General features: G+C 47.8%; 1 protein-coding gene across 1 annotated transcript; it reads right to left on the reverse strand.

Annotated features, from left to right (window-relative positions):
• Window positions 1–226: 226 nt before the first annotated feature.
• AO090023000519 (putative cell morphogenesis protein (PAG1)) lies at window positions 227–9,110 on the reverse strand (the record flags this gene model as incomplete). The annotated part of the gene is made up of 5 exons (XM_023235637.1): window positions 227–3,709; window positions 3,762–7,070; window positions 7,132–7,362; window positions 7,422–8,126; window positions 8,886–9,110. 5 exons carry the CDS (start codon window positions 9,108–9,110, stop codon window positions 227–229), a joined length of 7,953 nt encoding a protein of 2,650 aa, XP_023090640.1.
• Window positions 9,111–10,679: the final 1,569 nt, after the last annotated feature.

The following is a 10,679-nucleotide window of genomic DNA, read 5'->3' on the forward strand; positions in this document are numbered from 1 at the left end:
CGGTAAGGAATGACTACCGGCCTGTATAAACCATTCCAGAAAGAAAAATCAATGACATGCGGGTATGTAGTATATGTAATCTCCGAAATAAAATTGCGCAGAAACGCCCCCCCACATTGCACGGAATATTGAAGAAAAAAGGCAACGTATGACCGACAAGGGAAAAAGAATGCTTATACAAGCCAAGTGTACTCCGTAGTCAGAAATGCAAAGATAAAGTGAATGATTATTGGCCCGGTGATGCTGGGTTGCTGGCCGGACCTGTGAGATACTCTGGTGGCACTTTCGGCACACGGGGTGAACTTGCAGCCTGTGCCAAAGCCCGGTGTTGAGCTCGGACAAGATCGCGTTGTCGCTCCTTATCTCGGTTATTCGCGGCACCGCCAGTAAGCCGTCTCATACCACTTCGGATCATGGACTCTAGTGACGAGGACCCATCAGTTGCGCTACGTGTTTGGTTCAGTTGATGAGGTGCCAGCCTATTAGCTATGATGCGCTCATCGAGATCATACATTCCTTCTTCAACTTCATCATCGGAGAGGAATGCAGATTCGTTGAAGCCAATAGGTGGAGTAAAAAACTGAGTACTGGATGACGTAGGGGAGAATAATTGATTGACAGGAGACGTCACCGAACGAGCGTGCGACACTGGGCGCAACGTTTGACTCGACGCCTGAGGTGTCAGTACCCCTGGTGAATGTACTCCAGGGTTGTCGAACCGGAAATTTGGGGGTCGAGATTCAGCGAGGCCGTTATGAAAAGACGACGAGGAAGCCGTTCGGGCGAGCGATTTTCGTAAAATCGGGGCTGTTTGTTGGTCATAGAGATTGGCGCTAGTGTCAACATAGGTCCCTGTAAAGCCGCGCAATGCCGAGTCTGGTATAGACTCAATTGTCGGGTTACTTGTCTCGGTTTCTTCAAAAAAGTCGTCCAGGCTGTCCAGTTTTTGTACAATATCTCCAATATTGCCATCCGCCTGCGTGTCAATAGACTTCATCGTATCAGCCCGCATCGGGAAGAAGGAATCGTTGTATTCGTCTGCATGGAACTCTACTTCGGAGGGAGTGGTTTCTTGCACTTCAATACGATCGACCTCAGCACAGGTGTAGAAGACGGCGTGGACGTTATGCCGGGTGATACTCGATTGGGTAGCAGGCATCGGTATGGACCATCCGGTGGGTTCTGGTATACCATACAGACTTTGAATACGCTCGTATTCTTTGCGGATAGCCCGAGACGAAGATGATGATGCCATACTCATTCGAATGTGATGACGCTCCATAGGGTTGCCTGAGACAGTCATAATATGATCCATCACCTGCAGAGCTTGAGGACAAAGATCGGTTTGCAAAAGACGCAGGAGGGGTGAGATCAAGTCAAAGCCATGGCATGTCACCTCTCCCCGTCGCATGTCAATTTCGGGAATGAGCACGCAGAGTATCTTCATGATCTTGACCCGAAACCAATTGGTCGTATTGGTCAGCAAGCCCATAAGAAAGATAAGGCTCTGAACATCTTGCCGAGGGAAATAGTACGAGCGGATTTCGGTGATTATGTGGCTTAAGAAATCGTTCTCGGCCTTATACTGTCCATTGGCAAACCCGAGGAGCGAAGCTGCAAGACGCGGGCACCTCTCACTCTCAGCAACACGAGCTAACAATGTAGCACGAGCAAGTGTCTTCGGATCATCAACGGCGGGATCAAACTGGTGTAGAAAGTGGGCCATGTTTGCCAGAATTGTGAAGAGAAGGCGGTTACCATCACCCATGAGTTCGTTGTTTGGAAAGCCACTCAAACGGTGCAGAACATCCAGTGTCAGGTTAAGCGATTCGCATGATTTCAAGCCTTTGTAGACTAGATTCTGAAGACCATCAAATCCACCCTCCCATTTAGGGGGCTGACCTTTGATAAGCTCTGTGACAACCATCGGGTCACTCAGATCGACGCGCTCCATGAACTTTTCCAACATACCAATACTCTCAATGAACTCTGTCTCATGAATAGTGTTTAGACATGCACAAGTAGTCCAAAACAATTGTGGATAACGCAGAAGATCCGTTGGGGCCAAGGAGCTAATTATAATCTTGAGCGTTGTGAGTATCTCCATCGAAAACGTCCGGTAGTCCGCTTCCTCGTCCGCAATTGTATTGGATAGTCGAGCTAGCATATCTGCAAGCATCCTAGAGTCCAACGACATGGATATGCAGCGAAATACTTGGAAAGATCGACAGGCAAGGTGTCGTACCGGGCATGAAGTCGCCCAATTCAAAGCTTCTTTAGCCCAAAGATCATTTATACCTTCATACGCCAGACTGAAGAAATCAACAACCTGTCCAGTAACACTTCCCATCGACGAAGGAACCCGGCTACCGTTATCCTCTTCATCCTTATCATTGAGGTCTTCATATTCCCAGACCACCTTTGGATCGCTTTTGCGGATAGACTCTACAAAATCTTCGATAGACTGCCTAGTTCCAGCTGAGGCGTCGTCTTCAAGCTTCGCAGCAATTAGTTCATGGATCAGGTGAACCAACATTTCTCTAGCCTGCTCTTGTACGGTGAGTGTGTAGTGATCCCAGAGAATCAGGACAACGTGAAGTAGCTTGACCACATCTTCCAGGGGAAGAGTAACGGGAGCAACCATTAAGTCCACGAGAAAGACAAGAGCGACTTGGCCAAGAGAAAGTCCTGCCTGTTTGTTCCCCACCGGGAGTACGGCTGCCAGGTCTGCAACATAGGGCAAGCCCTTGATATCCGGTGGAGGTGGGGTTATATCTTTCCTCTCCTGTACCATGTTCTTAGGAACAACTTGCAGCAAGAAAAACTCGATGACCTTTGAACCAGCAGGAGTCCCTGCAAGGAAAACAACAACTTGCTTGGCATACTCCACAAAGTTCTGTTCTTTACGCTCCAAGCAAAGACTAATAACAAAGTCGAGAACTAGCTGCACGTTCCCGCCGTGCGGACCTGTTGTCAATGCCTGCCAAAGAGCTTGAACTTCATTCGGAAGTATCGTGCTGCACCGAATGGTGATCTCGAAAAGGTTGGCTAAAAGCATATATGACCTGGCCGTAGGCCCGCCGTTGGGATCAACCTGAAGCTCTATCGTCTGTACCCATGGCAAAATAGCAGCGACCATGTTTCGTTGACTATCGGGCCGCAAGTTCCTGAAGTGCAAGGAGAATTCTGAAAAGAGAGTAAAAGCAAGGTCAGAGTGTTGTTTTGCTAAACGCTTAGACGTTTCAAACTGAGCTAGTTTGTATACGGCGGTAGTTTTATCAGAGATACTGATGTCGAAGTCTTGCAGTCTAGAGCTCTTCTGTTGGCGTTCCTCTAGAATGCGAAGAAGCTTGGCAGACTTCATTCTGATCTCCCGTTTCTGATTACCGAGGGTAACGAGGACTGCCCCCAATATTCTCCAGAAGCCAAGCGGGTAGTCCGTGTGCTCGATGAGTACCTCAGAAACCACTTCAAAATAACTCTCAAGAGCCTTGGGCCGTTCTGTGATATAACACATCTCTATCGATCGTTCCAGCAGGTAAGCATGCTCTTTATTGTGAACGATCAGATTCTTGAGTGCTCGTCTGCCAATCGCATGCCACTTATCACTGATGGTGCTGCTAAAGATGATATCAATCCACGATAGCATTCGTCCCACATCGAATCGAAGCACTGAGCCACTTTCTGTAGTAATGCTGATTGGTCCCGCCTTCAAGAATTAGCTGACGAACATAAGTCATGAGAGCGAAGCAGTTACTTACACACAAAGATGCCATAGCGTTAAGCGCCGCTGCACGTAAATTCTTCTTTTCTATCTCCATGGCCGCTGCAGTGTTACGTACGTCACCGGTTTCGCGCTGGTTTGTAATAGCAAGTTTGCGCATATTTTCCTCTCTCTGAGAGATCTGAGCCTGGTTTGGGGAGTATCCGCACCAATCTTCCATGAGAGAGAATGCGGACTTTCTGGATTCAAAAGGTATCCAACGTGAAGAATCCTTTGTGCGATGGATTCCCTCAAAAAGCTCTTCCATGAGCCCACAGAAATGAAATCGTAGCCGCTGGAATTCCCAGTCATTCTGAACCTCGGCATCACTCAAAAATATCCGTAGGTCTTTAGCGTATGTCACGAGGTTGTTGACGATCCAGTCGTCATTATACACTTCTGGCTCCTGCAGAAAGTGCGATGTAAGCTTGTAAACATGTGTGACTTCTGTCCGCAGCCTATCCGTTCTTCGATTGCGTTTCGGACTGCTCGGAGATCGGTGATGTGTGCCAATGCGAATCTTAGCTTCCTCATTGCAGGTTGTGACGGCGTACTGGAGTGACTCAAGCAATGTACGATAAAGATTCTTATTTATGGAACCCAAAGCGGCAACAATTGCATTGCGGATGGAAGTCCTTTCAGCTGACAGCAACGGAATTACAAATGCAAAGAGACTCCTGGCGGAACTGATCTTGTCATTTGATTGCTGCGAACCTTTAGAGGATTTCCGCGCATGTTGGGCATTGGCTAGCTGACTCTGAGACTGCGCACCTACACTATTGACAGTCGTGCAGGCCATGACCAAGTAAAGCTTCCACTGTTCGATCAGAATCTCAGCGGTCATATGGGATCTTCCATGGGGGCGGGTCTGTGTGGCATCCAAGGGGCCATATGGAGGATGTTGGGGATTTTCAGCAAGTCCCGTGATCGTTTTATGCATCAGAACAAGCCTTGCACAGACAATCTCCCGCCCGAGGGTCACAGCAAACGGACAAGTCTCGAAGCTGATCCGGATAATATTCGGGAACACTTTTGACCACAATGTTGAATCGTACGACACTTCACTGCTACACAGCTCGATAAGTGTGTTTTGTGATGCACTCCTCCGTTTTCCTTTCTGAATTCGGCTTCTCTCGGCAACTGTAAGTTGCTCGTCACTTACATTCAAGATCTGGTGAGAGTCGGCCTCGAGAATCTTGATGATTCGTGTATTCTCCTTACCAAGAGCTCTGTCAAACTCCGTAATAAGCCGCAGTACTGTTATAGCGAAAGCTCGCACCCTTCTAGACTGCGAGCACAGAAAAAATAGGCCATGAGATTCAATCTCTTCAACATGAGCCAGGACACTAGAAAGGTCAAGCTGCAAGGCGCGGCTACCAGAGCCGGATTTATCACCCGAATCAGCTGCGACGGCTCCCTTGCTCTTGTGTTTGATCTCCTCTATCCAAATCTCCAACAACTCAACATAGAGCCTCAATGTAGATTCTATGTGGCCTGGACCAAGCATGCCTTCGTCTGACATTGTTGAATACCTTGCATCAAAGTTGAAGATAAACCGAGCAAAGCCTATAGTTACCTGCTGCGCGTGACATTGTCTGGCAATCGCCTTCAAAGACTCTGCGGATGAAAAGGCTATATTGGATTGCACGTGGGCGGTGCCAGTACATAGCAAATTGATCAGCGAGTTAAATGGTATATGATCTGATAAGCACCGGGGGAGTGCTTGAACAGCAACATGAAGCAAATCGTAAAAGCCTTGCCGTTGATCTAATGTGTTTATGTGATCATCGCGCCTCCCAAAACTGAACGCCTCTGAGATCGGGGTCTTCGGAGTCGCGCCTCCAAACTTCTCATCCAAAGCCGCCTGGCCTCCGAATGTGTTATCACACAGAAGGGTAATTTTACCCAGTATCTCGCAGAAGCGGATATAGTAAGTCCTAACGTTGTCACTCAGCCTGGAAGTGTTGACGGGACGTGGCCGTGTATCGTCTCGGCTTTCCAAAGCAGTTGGTAACCGCGGGTCCGTAAGGAATTGGGGCCGCAGCAAGTTAGTCGATGCTGAGATGTCAGTAAAGGGGTTCGGTATGGACCCAGTTGGAAACGGAGGGCATAGTTGGTCACAGTTCTCAAGGTCGGTAATTATAGCAAGGAACGATCTAATGCCGATGACCATCTTCTCCGGCTCCATCTGCTCAATCTTCAATTCTTTGCCGGATAGGAAAAGGTCTGAATTCATCATAGGGAATATGATGTTACGGAAACAAACTTCCGGATGTTTAAACCCAATCATGCGCACCAGTTGAATTAACGGCTCCGTGATCGCCGGCTCGGTACTCAGGTATGTTCTCTTGCCCACGGGTAGTGCAATCCTAGCTATCTCATCAACTTTTCGTAGAGTAGCTGTCGGAGACTCTGAGTAGCGGAAGAAGTACGTCCAAAGTAAGCGGCACATGGCATGGAGAGCTGGGCCCCTGGTAGGACGGTCCTTTAGCCTTGCTGGCAGCCCTAAAATGACAGACAACCATTGGGAAGAAAAGTTCTCTTTAGATGAAACACACAAGAGTAAAACGTGGAGAGGAAAAGTAGCAGCCCAATGGCGAGGTTTGGTCAGCATTTGTGATAGGCGCGATTGGACCAAATCCAAGAATTCCTTCCACCTAGGCAGGGATAAATCGCAGTTTGGATTTGCTGCCACCGGGAGAAGCAGCTTTTCGAAAATATAACAGTAAGCCTGCTTGACCCGCTGCCCATGCGCATTAACAAACAACCGTGCCAACGACCGCATGAAGTCACACGACTTAGGCCATGCGTCTGGAAAGGTCCTAATCCGGAGATGTCTCATCCCTAATATCAAAAGCTCGGCTCTGGCATCGCCATCCTTCGAAGGCCCCCGAAGTGTTTCTTCCTTTTGGTATCGTTCCAATTCCGTTATAAAGCGGGTTGTGACACTTGTGAAGTTTGTTTCACTCATGATTCCGAGCAGTTGCGAGTATATCCTCCAATTAGCTATGCGAAGTGGTGAGGCTGCAACCTGGTCTGGATCAACCGTCTTGAGTTGGCCAAACACAATTTCTTCCAAGCGCTCAGCCATGTCGACGGTAATAGAAGCAAGACTACTCTGGTTGAATATCTCAATCAGCACTCGGCAAACGAGATACACTGACACCGTTGCACGGCGCTCAGCCAAAATGACATCGTCACTCCTGGAGAATATGGGGTTAGGAGGGTGGTCTGGCTGAGCAGCCGTTTCAGCAGCCACTTGGGGTGGTTCTGTATTCCGCCGTATAAGTAAGCCGTTCTCCTTTGACTGGCAGAATTAGGTATGATTAGCTAACGGGCGCCTATTCGCAGGGGGATCTGAACCATACTTGATTAGGTACTTGTTTGGCCAGGATTGCAGCATCGCCTTTGACTTTACGCCAGTACATTATTGTATCAATCAGAGGTTTCGGCTTTTGCCGTGCGATATGGCCAAGAGCGGAGATCAACTGATCAAAGCCTGGATCTGCTCCTGGTCCACATACCATTTCCACAGGCACGTCAGACTCTCCCAGTTTCATAATTGCTTGGTTTATCTTGTTGTCTGCCTGGCCAACAAACTTATCCCACAGTCAGCTGCTATTCCAAGTATACTTGCGCTGGGCCGAGATGCGCTTACAGAGTTGAAAAGATGGTGTAAGGCATATTCCCCGACGGTCTTTGATTCTGTAAGATGATTCTTTGAATGCGACCGACTATGTGAGCGTGGTTTCCCACTCGAGTTCATCCTTCTATGTGCTGGGTTCGCCAGTCCGCCCTCGGCGGCCTCATCGGTATCACGATCTTCGATGGTGCTCAACATGCCCTGCAGGGTATGAGCCGTCCCGTTGGTCGCCTGGTTCTGATGAAATGTATGCATATCAAGCTGCTCCAGTCTGCCTAGCGGGGAATTATCCTGTTCAACGCTAACGCCACGCCCCAGGGACGCGATCATCTCCGGGCTCAGAGGACTATTGGAGGTGGAGGAGGCGGCGAAGCTGGGATTACGAGAGTGCTGGATCCCATGAACTATCGAAGTCTGGCGATGGTGTCCGTATGAGTTAGAAGGACGTCTCTCCAGAGTAGCATCGTAGCTAGCGCCGGGGCGTCCGGAAGCAGTCTCAGGGCTTTTGGAGTGAGAATGGCCGCGGCGGGTATTTTGAGGTTGAAGGGTCGAAGGGGCGAGCGTGGAGGGGTCGGCTGGTCTTCCTCTAACGGCGGACGTTTCTCGACTGTGAACGGTGGAAGATGGAGTACTTCTAGTCACTAACCGTTCCGGTGGGGATGCGAAGGTATGGTGCGACGCGAGACCTGACTCGTCAGGGATGAGGGGCATTGTTGTTGGCTGGACGGGGCCAGCTTTGATCGATGGATGTGAAGCCACTAGACATGCATAGAATTCAGATTAGTTTATCGATCGTCGAACTATCATGTCGTTATATGAAGGGCCTTGGTGTAGGAACTCTCGAAAGAAAGGCTAGTATTCAAATAGTTGGAGAGTCATCAGGGACACATACTGTTGTACTGCGTCTTTTTATTCAACCTGGATTCATTGCTTACTGAGGCTCACATTTACTGGAGCGAAAGAATCCAAGGACAATTTAGAGCAGCACATTGTTGCTCAGCAGCCCGAAGATAGCGGAGAATAAAGTGAGATTGTGGTGGTGTCCAAGGATGATGATCTCTGACCGATGAGCTTTGTCCTAATGGGCAGTTGTTTGTTCGCGACCGAAAGCACGGGTCTTCTATGGGCACCACGAGAGGGAAGGGGGGAACAAATAAAAACACATGGCACTCGTCCACGGTAATTGTTGATTAAATTTCAAAGATTCCTTATTCCAAAATAATTATGAACAAAAAAAGATAGGTCTAAAGCCGATATAAACTCCCTATCTGTAGCCTTATTTACACATAAAATTGCTTCGCGTACCGCAATATCCTTCGGATACCGGCGGGCCAGTTATCAAGGAAAGCCCTCGTCATGATATATATATGATAGACATTCCTTCTGCATATTTTCATAGCCTTACCATCAGGTTCATAGCAACCTACTTATGTATTCCAATACAGTCCAGATCTTCCCCGCAGAGAACCAAGAAAATACAAGGGTTGGCGGAGTATCTTCAATATAAAGTGTTCCGCAACTAACGCTTGTGGGGTCCAAGAAAGATCGGATGGCGTAGTTAATATTTCTCGAGCTCATGCTCTTCCACAAATTACAAGGAATCCATAAAAAAGAGAAGAAAATATTAAAAATAAAAATAAAGAACTGATGGACTTCGTTTAACTTAAAATGCCCCCAGGGAGCCAAGCCATTCGAGGCAGCCATGTTGTAGAGTGGTGACAAAGGGTTGATGTTGATTGTTATAATTGAACGAATGCCGTGCTTATCTAAATGAGACTTCATCGCCTATGAATGATGATAATTTTACTACGATAAGAACAGGACATTTAAAGAGTGTTAAAAAAAAAGAGGTGTCATAGATTCCAGGCGGGCCTCAGTTGCCCAGCTTTGCCGGCCCTATATTGGCAGTAGGCAATAATAAAGTCCTAGCAGTGGGAAAGAACAGGTTGCACACAACCTAGTAACAACCCAAGATATAAATCCAGTAGAACCAGGTCATTCGAGTCTCAGAGAAGATACCATCGCGCAGCTACATGTCATGATGGTTGAATGTAACAGACGACAAGCTAGATGGATCATTGAATGTAACAGTAAAGGCGAAGAGGGAGTCGTAGGTATAATAAAACAAAGGTGGTTGATCCTCTTGCAAGCACAACCTCTAATGCTCTCTGGTACTACTACGTACTCCGTACTAGTAGCAGTATGGAGAGAGCTCGCACTTGAACCGCACGGCGCGGAATCACTTCCGTACCCTTCCAGATATCCGGTTAGTCATTCATAAAAGTCGGAGTATCAGCATGGATGCATATCCGCCTACACGCGGAACTCTTGAATTGTCCACCGAAGCCAACTGAAGAAATGATTTTCATGGCGTTAGCGTACAGAGTCGGACCTAGTGATTGGGGTTTGGAATACTGCTGTTTCATAGATGATCGGCAGCAAAACTCAACATACTCTGAGTCCTTCAGATGTGTCACGTGCCAACTGATAAACATTCGTGATGATAAGATGAAGCAATGTAATTGATTCACTCTGTACCTGTTAACTCCTATAATGTAGTACTAGTATGTACGTGGTATGTGTTGTATGTACATGTAAGAGCAGGGAATGTAAATATTACAGGAGCCTCGCCTATCTATGATGATTGCAGTCTGGTACATTCCACCTCGAATGACTTCTCTACTACTACACGTGCAGGAAAGGCGGAACTCGGCTACTAACAAAGGGTGCTCGGCAGCCTTAGTCGGGAGTTTCCTCATATGGAAACCACCAGTCATCCAAAGTTGCCCCCAGACTCCGCTCACCTCCATGAATGTTCTCACGTCAAGTGAGCACCGAAGTTTCCTTCCGAACCCAGTTTACGCTCGGCCTGACTGTCGGGCTTTATTGCCTCCACCCCATGAGAATGTTATATATAGACCCTGGTTCTGCCACTTTGATAGTCGTAGCTGTTTCCTTTTAAGATATTACTACGAGATTATTATCAGAAAAAAGATTCTGCCGTGGGCTATCTACTGCTGGGATTATTTCACTTGAGATATCCTGGTTAATACGGGTCAATTGATAATCATAGTACGAAGACCTTCAATTCTCTGACAAGGAGTTAATTTGTCAACGAGTTCCATTTCCTACCCAATTCACCTCGGCGGTCGCTTTCACACCGCAATTATAAGAGGCAGACTCTCGTCTTGTTGGGGTTCGTATCCTTTCCTGCCATCCAATTCCGAAACCAGCGCCGGGGCCATCCGAGGGTCTCAGGGCCAAAAAAAGAGC

The sequence above is a fragment of the Aspergillus oryzae genome, chromosome 3 (assembly GCF_000184455.2).
Source record: "Aspergillus oryzae RIB40 DNA, chromosome 3".
NCBI classification, from domain to species: Eukaryota; Fungi; Ascomycota; class Eurotiomycetes; order Eurotiales; family Aspergillaceae; genus Aspergillus; species Aspergillus oryzae.